General features: G+C 43.2%; 1 protein-coding gene across 2 annotated transcripts in view; it reads right to left on the minus strand.

Moving 5' to 3' along the window:
* Positions 1-14,249, minus strand: part of ZBTB40 (zinc finger and BTB domain containing 40) — a 71,517-nt gene that overhangs the window by 14,718 nt on the left and 42,550 nt on the right. For both annotated transcript variants that reach the window (XM_074218183.1, XM_074218184.1), the window contains exons 6-13: positions 9,725-9,917; positions 7,988-8,124; positions 6,452-6,653; positions 5,938-6,071; positions 4,592-4,760; positions 3,800-4,237; positions 2,740-2,946; positions 1,836-2,000 (exon numbers count right to left, since the gene is read on the minus strand). In XM_074218183.1, the coding sequence (XP_074074284.1) occupies positions 1,836-2,000; positions 2,740-2,946; positions 3,800-4,237; positions 4,592-4,760; positions 5,938-6,071; positions 6,452-6,653; positions 7,988-8,124; positions 9,725-9,917 (1,645 nt within the window). The remainder of the gene's footprint in view (positions 1-1,835; positions 2,001-2,739; positions 2,947-3,799; positions 4,238-4,591; positions 4,761-5,937; positions 6,072-6,451; positions 6,654-7,987; positions 8,125-9,724; positions 9,918-14,249) is intronic.

Here is a 14,249-nt window from a genome sequence, read left to right on the forward strand (position 1 = left end):
TTGCAGGTGGGAAGAAGGATTAGCTTGGTTCTGTTCAGCCCCAAAAAGTAGGACAGGAATCACTGAATCCAAGTTTTAAAGAGGCAAATTTAGGTTAGGAAAACCTTAGTAAGAGTTCAAGCTCTCTTCCAAGTGAATGGGTTGCATAATTAGGGTGTGAGTTTGGGTTCCCCGCAATAAAGACTGCCAGGTCATTTGTCAGTCTCTATCGTATGAGTTCTTATCCAGGTATCAGTGGGACAGACACTGACCTCCGACCTTCTGGGAAAGATGAGAAGGTCAGCTGTGGAAAGCAAAGGGAACAGCAGCGGGGAGTGTGAATCTTTGGGCCCTCTTTGACTATAACCACACACGAAACCTTCTCTGTCAGATAGAGGGAATGGGGCTCTCCTTTCCCCAGTCCTGTGGCTCTGCAGCCTCTCACCAGGGAGAGCACCTAACTCATGGACTACACCTCTACCCACTTCCCTAGAAGCCCTGCTCTGGTCCTTTTCATACTCTGGGGTCCTAAGCAACCTCTCAGGTCTCTACCAGGCCAGCAGATGAGACTAACTGAACGCTGCTGATCCATCTCCTTTTCTGAATATCTGCTTCCTGGATAATGCTTCTTCTGTGATCTCTTTAGCTTAAGTCTTCACTGGTGATATGATGCAGAGGACATACACTAATCCTATGCTCAGGTATTATTGTACAAAAAGGATCCCCACCTTGACCAGTAGACTGACTACTAAGTAAGCAGGGGTCTGTGAAGAGAGGATTCTTCCTTGAAACAAAACTCCTAAATGGCTCAGAGAGGAAGTAACACACACACTCAATAGAGTACAGAAATCCTAGAGAAAAACAGGAGAGGAAAGTGATGGGAGGGGGGTGTAGGGAATAGAAGAAAGAGAAGATGGTGGGAGAGGGTAATCAGATGCAACATACTTTTGAGGAGGGGTCGGGGGGAGAGAGAGAGAGAGAGAGAGAGAGAGAGAGAGAGAGAGAGAGAGAGAGAGAGAGAGAGAAAAGAATAAATGGGAGTGGAGAGGAGTAGGATGGAGGGAAATGCAGCTAGTAATAGCAACTTCTCTGATGGACTTATGATAAAGAATGCAACCCTTCCCAGAGACAGAGCTGATGGAATGTGAACATAGACTGAAGCATACTTTTCCCCCCCTCTATTTTTCCTTGAGATTTCTCTTTCTTTGTGTGTTTGTAGAAGGGTTATGTTTACTTTTACAACATGACTATTGTAATGTTTTCCATGGTGACACATTTTAACCTACACTAAGTAATTTTCTATCTCAATAGGAGGAAAGGGAAAGAGAGAGAAAGGGAGAGAATTTTGAACTTTTGGAAGTAAATGTTAAAACTTGCTTTTGAATGAAACTGGGGTAAAAAAATTTTAAATAAAAATAACAATTTTTTGTTGATGGTTAATTGGAAATATTTTGCATGACAACACTTGTATGATTGATACATTGTTTGCGGTCTCAACGGGCGGCAGAGGGTCGATGGATCAAATTTTATTATTTACTTGGTGCCCAAAGGAAGGAAGTACTGTGAAGATTATTATTGTTGTTATTATTGTTGTCATTGTTCTTTAACAGATAACAGATGGGGAAGCAAAGGTACTTAGTTCATGGGTACAGGACTATTAAATTACAAAAATGGGATTTGAACTTTGGTTTTCCTGATTGAGTTCAGACCTTTTCCTCATGCTCAGTCTCTAGATTTTATCTGTAATATGGAGATGAATCTTGAGCTTTTCTTAGGAGAACAGGATGATAAACAATAGCTACGTGACCTGCCTCCTCCACATGCACCTTAGGCCGGAGGGCTGTTACCATACTTACTATGAAAGGTTCGCAGGTGGATGGAGAGGCCATTGGCCTGTCGGAAGCCTTTGCCACACTCCCGGCAAACGTAGGGCTTATCTCCAGTGTGAGTCCGCACATGCCGAGACAGCTCGATTGACTGGGCAAACACGGCATCACAGTACTGACAAGCGTACATCTTCCCTGAAAACAACAGGCAGATGTTATGGACTAGACATTGCGGCAGTGGCTCTTGGCACATGACGGCTGACTTGAGAGCCTCTGGCATTGGTCACGAGCAAGTACATTTACATGTCCCAGAGACCCTATGAGACATGTATCAACTTTCTTTTTCTGATCTGCCCTGATAAGTAAAAGCCAAGACTTGGTGGGAGTGAGGCACACCTTTGGGTCCTGTGGAAACTTATGACACAATTCAGGCAAATTGGCTTTAAAATATTACTTAACAAACATTACAGTAAATTGTAGCAGTAAATCATAATAACCCGGGGCAATTCTGAAATAGAATACAAAATAAAATACTGAAAGAATCAGGATACGACTTAATCTTCAAATGCTTCACAATCAGCTTTCATGGCCCTGCCCTTTCACCCATAAACACAGATAAATTCTCATTCATTCAAGCTGATGCCAATGAGCCTTTATCATTAAGAACAAAGAAAGGTAACACTAACAGGTACAGTAGGGGTCATCTCTGTTCAAGCATTTCTTGCTGCCTAGCCAGGTAATCTTAGGCCAGTCACTTTCCTTCTCCAGGACTCAGTTTCCTCGTCTGCAAAATGAGTGGGGGTTTGGCTATGCAGTCCTATGAAGGGTTTTATTCTGCAGACAATGAAATGAAGGTGCCAAGAAGGAACATGACTTGCCCAGGAGCTGGGACTCATCCCGGAGCTCTAGCTCTTTCTATGGGAGGAGGCTTTACCTTCAGCGTGCTTCTTCTTGGTGTGATAAGCTAAGGCGGACGCCTGTGTGAACGTCATGAGGCAGTGCTTGCACATGAAAGGACGATCCCCAGTGTGAAGGCGGAGGTGGTTCTTCAGGGTTGAATTGGCCGCAAACTTGGCCCCACATTCTTCACATGAGAAAGGCTTCTCATCAAAATGTTCTGTCAGCTTGTGATACTGCATTCCTACGAGAGCAAAGTCAGGGGCCAAGAGACCAAGGAGTTAGTCAGCAGCATAAGGAACTGGGAGGACACAGGTTCAAGTTTCATCTCAAACACAAATTGCTCATGTGTCCTTGGGTAAACCCCTCAGAATAAGAGAAAACAGCTAGTGTTGGCAGGCTTTGGGGAATACTGTCAGCCAGGGAGCACAGGCTCAGCCCCCACCCCAGCTCCCAGAGTTCAAGCCCTGCTTCTGTGTTTGTATCTTAGATTTTGTCTTTGTTTCAAGGAAGCTGGTAGCCACAGTGGCTAGTATGATGGGCTGAAAGTCAGGAAAACTCGAGTTCAAATCCTAGCCTTGCTTCCTCAAGTATCAAACAGAAATGCTCAGGTTTGTTGGATCAAGTGAGATCATCCAGGCCAGGCACTCCTAGGATGAGGCTAGTTTTTTCTGTCCACTATCAACTTCACTGCCTTGAGGACTGCACAGCAACTGCTTAGAGATCTCAAATGCTGCTAACTTACAGAACACTGCTCTTTTTCATCCACAGACATTAGTCTGGGTTGGGGAACTTCTTGTACCAATACAGATGTGCCCTAGGGAACAGTTACAGAGGGAAGGGACTTGCCCAGGTTCACTGCCCTATTAAATATCTGACTACAAGCCCGTCCCCTTCATTCCCACCCCCCACACTGCCTCCAGAGTTAAACTATAATCAACAATGAGAAGACCATGGGGTGAGTGGCATCTAGGAGGTTGAGGTTAACATGGACATGGCCTAGGTCCTCCCTGAAGGTGTCCAAGAGATGAGACCCCAATCTCAGGAAGGGGAGGGCAGGCTCATTTCTCTTCCCCCTCTTCATTGTTCAACTCTACCGGAGGCGTGAGCAAATTCTCGTCCACAGATGTCACAGGTCACAGGGAGCCTCCTCTTCTTCTTCTTTGGGGTGCCTGGCACCCCAGCCCCACCGTGGGCCTCCTGCAGGTGTTTCTCCAGCTCTTTCTTGGAAGCCTTCATCTCCCCACATTCTTTGCATGGCACCTGCTTCCCCTGAGCAGAGCGACAGCGCTTCACGTGCACCTTGAGGCGGCAGTAGAAATGGAAGCTCTTGTCACAGGCGGTACAGACAAAGCTCTTCTTTGGGGAGGGGGCAGTGCTGCTCTCCAGCTCCTCGGCCAAGGCTGCTTCCTTTTCCTTCTCAGTCCCTTCCATAGACTCGGTAGGACTCCCGACAGAGTGGGAAGCTTCTCTCTGGTCCTCCAGCACCTTCCACTGCTCAGGAGCCCCCTGCTCCTTGTCCTTAGTAAGGAGACCTGCATGGAAGCACATGGGCCTTGTTTGGGCACCTCCTGATGTGCCCACTTTCATTTCTATGACTTTTAAAAATTCTCATGACTATTAGAGAGTGGAGACTACTTGGTTTCTAATGAAATTCCATTATAATGTCATTATTAATTTTATTTTCTAACCACCATGGATTATATGCTTCTATATCCAGGTCCCAAACCTCCCTTAAGAATCAAGAGCATCTAAGAACAAGAAAACAAGCTCAGAAACGTTGGCCCATATCTGAGATGCCTACTCCCAGCTCCAATGGGACCCAAGCCCTGCGGGCAGGGATGGCTGCTCTGGCCCGGCTCAGGGCAACCCTACCCCTGGTCTCTTACCCAGGCTCCCCAGCTCTCGCAGAACATCCTGCAGGCCAGGGCAGAACTCCTGGATGCCACAGAGAAGGCGGCAGATCTCCATGGTGGGGAGTGCCTTTTCCTGGGCTCTACTAAGAGCTGCTCTCAGGGAGGCTTCAGGGCTGGCAGGCTCACAGGAAACTGTCAGGACCTAAAGGAACACCAAGGGAAAGAAGAGCTGGGTGAACACTGACTTTCAACCTGGTTTTCACTGTCTCTCATCTTGGAGTAGGCTCAGGTTCATGTGCTTGGCATAGTGGAGGCCTTTCTGTCTTTCAGAAGGATAAGCACAAAGGAGGCCAGGGATGAGGAGGGTAGGAGGCTCTCCTGGGTCCTGGAAGCAAGTGCACGAACACCAGGCACTCTCCATGAGAAGCCTTCCCATGCACAGGGGCACAAGGAGACCCCCTTGGCTCTTTGCTCCTAAACCTCAGAAAGGGAGCTCCAACAGATCAATAACTTCCCACAGGGCAGCAGTCTCAATGGCATTAGATTCATACAACTGGAGGCAGCTTCATGTTTTTCATTACTTTAAGAAGAAAAATGCACTGGTTTAAATGTTATTAGAAGAAACCTAGAAAATTTAAGAAGGTTCAAAATGGGGCCAAGAATGTTCTTTCAGAACTTCCCTGTTTCCAACATTCAGTCTTGGAGTGTACTCAGAAAAGCAGAGCAAATCACTCACAGAGAGCCAATGGCATTTTCATTTGGGAGATTTTTTATTTCCACTCTTTTCAAGTCTGACTAAATGAACCTGATGTCCTTGGAGGCAGGCTAGAGATCAGTTGGTGAAGAAAAACCAATCCCCTGAAGTTGGCAATATACGTCTGAAGTGTGTGTGTGGGGGGGGTGTTCCTTCTGCTAGGGCTCAATAAAAGTCTATGCCCCCCTTCCTCATTCAGAGGGGAATGTGATGATGGCAGAGACCAAAATCAGTGTTCCCCCCGGTCTTTCAAATGAAAAGGAATGACAAGGAATCTACTCTAATTCTGTGTCTCTCTGAAGGCTTTCCATTCAGGACATGGTCGTGATGTGCTCCCTTCCCCACCTGGTCTTTCTGGGAGGCTGGCCATGTGGTGGCTGGCATTGCATGCCATTCCATATGGGCATGTAACATCTGTTCATTCCAAAACTAACCTAAGCTCTTGCTACAAGCCAAAATAGAATGGGTCATTTGCCTTAGCTGCTCCATACAATGTGATCCTCCTTCTGCTGAAAGGAGTTGGCTGTGAAGAGTGTGCCGAGGCCCAGCCTCAAGATGCTCTCCCTTCCCAGGACCCAGCAGTCAGGCTGGTTTGGACTTCCTTTGGTTCTTCAGCCCCCGTTACCTCCTTGATGGCCTCGGCCAGTTTCTTCTCTCCTGGAGTGAGGCACTTTAGCTCAGCTCTCGGCTGAATGGCCTCAGTGATTAGCTTGCCATGTCTCAAGATGATTTCTATAGTAGCACTTTCTGGGGTGGCCACTAAAGAAAGTAAAGGGGATTAAGAAAATCAATAGCACAACCATGAACACCGTATTTATCCTTCACCTTTTCTAAAAATCTACTCTTCGCCCTGAGAACAAGCCTCCATCTCCTGCCTTGAACTAGAAATTTGGAACGTGACAAACTGCACTAATCAAGAGAATAACAGTGAACTCAAGTTTTTGGGGAACCCCCTCCCCCAGCTGGGCATTAGGACTTTAACAAATGACTTTGTCCTTGAAACAGACTCCTTTAATCCTCTTCCCTACTGAAGTTGTGGGTGTCTGGATGCCTGACCCCAAAGGAGGTTGTTCCACACTCCCAGAAGCCCATCTGGCAGGATTCTCCAGCATGGGCAGCCATGAGCTCAGGGTGGTTACCTGCTTGGAAGAAATAGTCAGCACCGGGCTCCTTGCGTATCTCCTCCATGAGCAGGTTCAACGGGCATGGTTCAGTGGTCTGTGCCTCCAGCAATGTCTTCCACACAGCCCGCCCCAATAGAGGTTGTTCTCCCAACACGCCAGAGACCAGGTTGCCAAAGCCCTTGCGCCCGCTGTCACCTTTCACCAGCTGTTCCAAGGCCTTCAAAAACAGGCACCAACACAGAGTTGGACAAGACATTCAATTCCAGTGAATTTGACAAGACTTTATGAAGTGCCAATGATTTCACCGAGTACTGTGCTAAGAATAGAGACCACCACCAGAGGAATCAGAGCCCTCTTCCTCTAGGAGCTTCTAGGGAGATATATGTAAGCAAAGGCAGACAGCTGTTTGAACAGAGGCATTAAGAGAAGAAGGTCTGAGGGGGCTATGGCAGAAGGTCAAGGAGTCTGAAGGCAGTGGAGAAGAGAGAGGGTATCCTTGGTCCACCTGCTACTGCTATCAGGACAATTTCTCACGAGACTGATGTCAGGGCAAAGCTGCTGTGCAAAGGGGGCCCCCCGGTTCTGCTTGGGTATTGTGTGACACTAAGTCAGTTCTTTTCTCTGAGCCTCAGTTTCTTCATCTGAAAAACCTGGGGCTAGAATAAAAGTAGGGGTTCTTAATTAGCTTTGTGTCATGGACCCTCCCCCACTTTTGGGATTCAATTGGTTTACTTTTCAGTGCTCTGCACACAAGTAAGTGTGTAGTAAAATCTGTCTGGCTTGTATTTTGCTACTTCTATAATTCTGTAACTGGAATTCAAACATCAGATTCTAGGTGAATCTAGGCAAATCAGTTAACCTTTCTGAAATCCAATGTCTCTATCTTCAAAATTAGAAGTCTGGACTAGACCAAGACCTTTGCTGTGTCATGGACCCCTTCTGGCAATCTGGTAAAGCCCACAGATCTTGTTCTCAGAATGTTTTGTTGCTTGTGTTGATGTAAGGAAATACTAAATTTCAGTTAAAGGTTAGATGTATTTTTTCTCATCCAAATTCAGTAGTAGGAGGTTTTTTTACCCCAGGTTAAGAACCCCTACTCCATATGATCTCTAAGGTCTTTTCTTCTTCTTTGTTATTGTTGTGAAAACCTCTGTTAGCCCATCCTCCTTGACTGGGCCTGTAGTTAGGAAGGCCCAAGTTCAAATCTGGATTCAGATTCTTATTGAGCCTATGTGACCCTTGGCAAGTCTCTTATCATATTTGTCTCAGGCCAGAGTCGTAGGAATGAAAGAAGATAATATTTAAAAGAGTGATTTGTATACATAAATGCTACATAAATGCTTATTCCCTTTCCTTCCCTCCTTTTTCTCCATAGCTCTCCTTCGTCTGGAGGCCCCTCCTGGTCCCCCCACCATACCCCAATAGCTGGAATATGTAGTGATCAAAACTATGCTGGCACATCACAGGTCCTTGATAAATGCTTGCTGAGGATCCTAATGAGCTCAGAACAAGCTCCAACAGAGAGGTGCACACAAACACTCCCTCTCTTACCTCTCTTTCTCCAGGAGTTAAACTGCTTGCAGAGGAGATCACCTTTAGTAACATCTCATTGTCAGTGAAAATTTCAGAGAGGTTTTCATGATACCGTCTCAAGAGCTCAGTCCCATAATCATCAGGGTTTGGTTGGACTGTAAGGATATTATCAAAACAATAATGTTGGATGCAACATGACCTCCTTAAGGGTTTTTCCTGCAGAGACTGAGGAGGATTACAAATGAGAAGAGGGAGAAGGAGTCAATGCAAAAGCTTCATCTTCAGAGTTGGATTCAACCCCCATTGTGGGACAGTGAAAATGTATGAATGATCTTGGCCAAATCTCCGAGTCTGGATTTATCCAACTTCTACAGGACTTCAGAGTCCACTAATAACTGTTCGTGAAGATGTAGAGTTCAAAAGATTGCTAGACTGCTTTTTCCCCAACAACCCAGGAAGTAGGAGGGTAAAGATGAACAACATCTCCCACCTCCCACTTTAACAGAGAAAGAAACTGAGATCGTGATTAAATAACCCAGCTAGGACAGGGACTGGGATTCCAAGCTTATCTCTGGGCGAGTCCAGAGCTCATGCTATTATCCCATACTGCCTTTTGGAGAGGTTCCTGCCATCTACACCTCAGAAAGTTTAAAGCAGATACAGGGTTCCCAATTTAAACAGTCTTATTGCTCCCTCCCTCTCAAAAGTACTAAGGTTTAGCCAGAATCTTAAAAAAATTAAGATAAAGTAAAAACATGTTAAACTCAAACATATATGTCCATTTCAAGGGCATGGTCACAGATCTAAATATTTATAAAAGTTTTAAATAGGTTGAACTGTCAAGAACCAGGAACAGTTTTGTTTCAAAAGAAGAAGCATTTTTTCTCTGGAATTCCTGAGCTTGAGAAGAAGGCAGTCAAACTGGGAATATTGATTTTGAAGCTCGGTCACTGTCTTAAGGTTATCTCCAAGGGAGAATAAAAAGAACAAGGGTTAGAAGTCACACCCCTTGGATTGACCTCTATTGCCACGACCAGCTAGGCCTCAGACCTTTGAATCCCTGCCCCTCTTCAAAGTCCAGCTCCAGGGCCACTTCCTCCCACAAACCCTTCTTGACTTTCCTCAGTATTACTGCTTTCCCTTCAAATCATGAGGCACTTTTTCTGAACCTGTTTTATTAAGTTCTTGTATGTACTTCTCTGTGAACATATTGTATCCCCCAGGATGAGGGAAGTTCCCTAAAGGCAGGAACTGTTTCCATCTTGTCATGGTAACCCTGATGTTTAGCACATGCCTGGCGCACAGTAGGAGTCTAATTCATGTCTGTCAGCTGCGTGCTGGAGCTACCCTGCGCTTACATAAAGGGAGTAGTGGGAGGAGAGGGCTTAAGGCACTGGTGTTGTTTCTCTTCAGCCCTGGCTGGCCAAAAGTCAGGTCTTATTTTGCCAGGCATAGGCCAACATGCTCCAGAGGCTAAGCAGAAGGGATAGCTGGCATCTCAGGGGCATCTATACCCTAAAACACTCAATTTAATGCATACACACTGAACTCTGCAGGTGGAAGGTCATGAGAAATCTTAGGAGGGGGAAAGGCACTCAGAGACAGGAGGGTCACTTTTCTAGAGTTGTGTCCCTGTCTAGTTTCTGTTTATGAGTTCTCCCTTGAGTTCCTCCCATCTCCATACAAAAATACTGCATGGGAATGTAATTTTATACAACAGGGCTCCAGCCCCAAGATTGGACTATTAGCTGATACCTGCAGTGCTTGGCACACTTGCTTGTTTCTGAAAATCCTTCAGCAGAAGGTCCAAGTTGGGGAATGTGATCTTCACAGCCTGAAGGAGTTTAACCAAACTCTCAGCAGTCAATGTTTTCTCTTCAGTCACTCTGTGCAACAAATTTTCTATTGTCTCCTTGGGTGTTCCGCCCTCGCAGCAATTCAAAATCACCTGCAGTGGCGAGCAATCAAGCAGACACCAGTCACTGGCAATGCTAAATTTATCTGACACGCAACTGCAAAACCCAGCAAAGCTGCATTACAATCCTGCGTTACAAGATGCCCCGATCTTCTGCTTCTCATGGGTTCCACTTCTTTCCTCACTTCTTTTAGTAATCCTTTTTTTATCTCATGAAGGAGAGAAACAAAAATACTTTCTCCCCACAATGGAAAAAGAGATTTGATTACAGAAAAATAAGAATTCTATAAAAACAACAGCAACCGGGGTGGGGGTGGGGGGAGAAAAATATTGGGAGGAAAATTTGCAGCAAATCTATCCTATAAAAAATTCAACATCAAAAGCAGACAAGAAACTGAAAGATAGATCAATACCACAGTTCATAATGGATAATCTGTCAAAGGATATGAATAGATCATTTATAAAAGTAGATATACAAATTGCATATAATTACACCCAGTGATCAAGGAAATAAAAATTGGAAGAGTATGGAACTGGCAATTAAACTTAACCCTGGTGCAGATTGGGGTAATGAGGGGGATGAGCAGGGACAGAGAGTTGAACCTGGAATTCAAGGAAACACTATGTTTAAATCTTGTTTCTGATGTTAGCTGTGTGATCATGGAGAGGACACTGAATCTTAAAGTGTTTTTTTTAGGATTTTTGCAAGGCAAATGGGGTTAAGTGGCTTGCCCAAGGCCACACAGCTAGGTTATTATTAAGTGTCTGAGGCCAGAGGTACTCCTGACTCTAAGGCTGGTGCTCTATCCACTGCGACACCTAACTGCCCCTTAAACAGTTTTTAAAGTCAATCTAACAAATTCTTAAGTTGATAAAATAGTTCAAGTCTTTATTAGCATGGACAGACCTATACAAATGTTAATTTAAGAATTAAAGAGAGTAAAACAACTCTCTTTGACTTTAGTGGCATCTGTAAGAGATAAAAAAAACAGTAACTAGAAAGGCCTGGAGTAAGTACATTTTTAAACATTAGAGGTTTCAATGTCCATCTTATTTTATATGCTAAGATTACTATATGAATATGTCTACTATATTTAAGTTTATATATATTAATATACAACACATATTTATCTTTCAGAGAAACTGGTTGGTTTTTGTCCTTCATTTTTAAAGAAAACCAAAATGACATCTCTATGTTTGAAACAACTTACAATGTGTCTGAGTGAGGCTGATCAGACCAATATTATCTTGGAATGCTCTACCATAAGTTGAGCACAAATACTCCATGTGAACACTTGGAATGGGTACTCTAGACTTACATATGTCATGTTTCCTTTGAGCTTCCATTCTGCCTTCTTCACAGAATGCATGCAGCACCCTCGCTGAGGAGGGCACGCCATGCTAGGTGGTCTTGTGCCAGTGTCTCCCATGAGTACAATAAATTCTTAAGTTCTTCAATGAGACCTTAAGGGTGTCTCATTTCAGTATTGCTTCTTCTGATCCCTTTGTGACCACATGCCCTGTGTGAGTTCTCCATAAAATAGTCTTTTTGGCAAATGTATGTCTGACATTCTAACAATGTGTCCAGCCCATCATAGTTGTACTCGTAGTAGTAATGTTGGAATGCTAGGCAGTTTAGCTCAAGAAAGAACCTCAGTGTCTGGTATCTTCTCCTGCCAGGTGGTCTTCAGAATCTTTTTTAGTCAGTTTAAATGGAAGTGATGTAGTTTTCTGATGGCCCTTATAGGCTGTCCAGGTTTCACAGGCATATACCAATGAGGTCAGCACAATGGCTCTGTAGACCTTCAGTTTGATAGTCAGTCTTATACTTCTCTCTCACACCAAATACTGAGCTAGCTCTGGCAATGGGAGTGTCAACCTTCTTATTCAATTTTCTAGTTGAAGAATTTGCCAACAGTGTGGTAGCTAACTTTAACCATGTTTATCCTCAGTGAAGACATTTGATATCATGGCTGAAAACATCATACTAAAAAGTATGGGAGAGCAAGGACACATCCACATTTCACTCCATTGGTGCCCGGGGAAATCTCAACTGTCCAAAATTCAGAATCGGGAATGCACACTGGCATGAAATTGATATATAATACTAACTTTTCCAGGGCAACCATATTTGGGCATAATTTTCTACAAATCCTTACAACTGACAGTAAAAAACAAACCAAAACAAAAACAACAGAGAAACTGCTATCTAGTCAAGTCTCTCCATCTTGAGCTTGGCAAAACTGAATTTTTGTTTTTTTGTTTTTGCAAGGCAATGGGGTTAAGTGGCTTGCCCAAGGCCACACAGCTAGGTAATTATTAAGTGTCTGAGGCCAGATTTGAACTCAGGTCCTCCTGACTCCAGGACCAGCGCTCTATCTAGCTGCCCCGAAACTCAATTTTTTAACCTAAGCATAAGACTTTATATTTAGACTATTAAAACATATTATATATAGTTTTACATATATAGTTTTAAATGCATATATGATCAGACTGATATTTAAAGTTCTCAATGAACTATTTTTGAAAGAAATAATTGTAACCTAAGTACATGAATGTAATGATGTATATATCTTTTTTCTCCATTAGCTTGCATTTGGGGAGAATATGTGTGTTTAAGGCTAATCTAACTGATCAGATTAAATAAATTCATTCCATGCTACATGGAGCTTAAGACAGCATGTCAAAGACTGGTCTATCACAAACAATGTGACATGCTTTGCAGTTGTTATTCAGTGAGGAACTCTCAGGTATAGATTATAAGTGGGAATGACTTGATTATCCTGTCACTTTTTCATTTCCTTTCAGTATGAATTTATGCATCAATCTATAGGTTTGATATTAGCAACCTTCTCTTCTATATTTTTTCCCCCCTAGGTTCTTTCTTAACTCCTAGACTCAACCCTGGAAGGACAGACACAGTAGCTTCTTTAATCAATCACAGGTTCATAGGAATTAGAATTGGAAGAGAACCCAAAGATATAATCTATATCCCTCATTATATCAGATGAGGAAACTGAGGCCCAGAGAAAGAGAGAGAGAAAAAGACTGGCAGACATTACAAGGCTAATGAGTAGAAGTGTGAAGGAAGCTTTTTATTCCCTGGCTGATAGCAATATACTGTGATCACCTCCTTAATCCTGGATTCTATCAGGGATATGTGGGCAGGAAAGGCAGAGCCTCCCCTGACAGTCAAGAAAAATAAAAAAAAAGATAAAACAAAATAAATATTAATATGTGCTCACTGAACTGTTTTATATATGTAATTTATGTATGATTCCAGTCATTTTCATACATACAAAGTTGAATTTGCATATTTTATTCTCAAATATGGAGAAAGGCACAAGATGAGACAGCAGTAAGCTCTGCCTCACCTCAGAGTGGCAATAATCCCTCACAAACTGGCTAGAAGGCATACACTAAGCACGTGCCTCTTGCTGTTTCTCTGTGTGTCACCAGTGTAATATCTGTAGACCCTTTTATTACACATGCTTATTTTCCATAGTCTAGATGATGCTCCGTACCCATGTATATAAGATATTTAGTACTGTTGATCATTGGGTGAGGCAGTCAGCACATCTGCCTCCCTGAAATGGGCCTGCGTGTGCTACCTTTCTTAGGCTCATACAGTACAAATCCTAACTCTGATACTGTTCCTATCTCCCCAGTCACAGATCCCAATGCATATCACTAGATTCACTAGATTCTATGTACTTCTAAATGTGTTCTAAAATTATATTAGCTTTCTTGGTTGCTGAATCACACTGTTGATTTACACGGGGTTTAGTGTCCACAGACATCTTTCAGATAAACTATTTATTATCTAGTCAAATCTCCCCATCTTGTACTTGGTGAAACTGATTTTTTTAGCCTAAGCATAAAACTTTAGATTTAGACTATTCAGTATCATTAGATATAGCCCAATGTTCTAGGTCTTTAGGAAAAATTTTTGATCCTGATTTAGCCAACTAATAAGTTAATGTAACTTTTCTAGTTTGGTATCATCTATAAACTTGGTAAGCGTATCATCTCTGCTTTTCACCAGGTCATTGATAAAAATGCTAAGTGAGCGCCCAAGATCAAGATCAGGAATAAATTCCAAAGAACTGCTTCAGAGACCAGTCACTTGGCTAGCCCCAAAGCCACATCCCTCTGTATTAGTATCTAACCCAAATTTCTCCTTCTTGTCGACAAAAAAAGCATGAGAGATGCTATCAAATACTTTCCAAAAATCTAGGTAAAAACATGTTATGACATTAATTAAACAAACCATTCTGATAACCCTGGTGAAAAAGGAAACAAATTGAACCCTGCTTATTTTATTTTTTTAAAGTTTGACTGGGGTCTCTTCTTTTTACATCACAG

This window comes from Macrotis lagotis, chromosome 1 (assembly GCF_037893015.1).
Source record: "Macrotis lagotis isolate mMagLag1 chromosome 1, bilby.v1.9.chrom.fasta, whole genome shotgun sequence".
Lineage (NCBI taxonomy): Eukaryota > Metazoa > Chordata > Mammalia > Peramelemorphia > Peramelidae > Macrotis > Macrotis lagotis.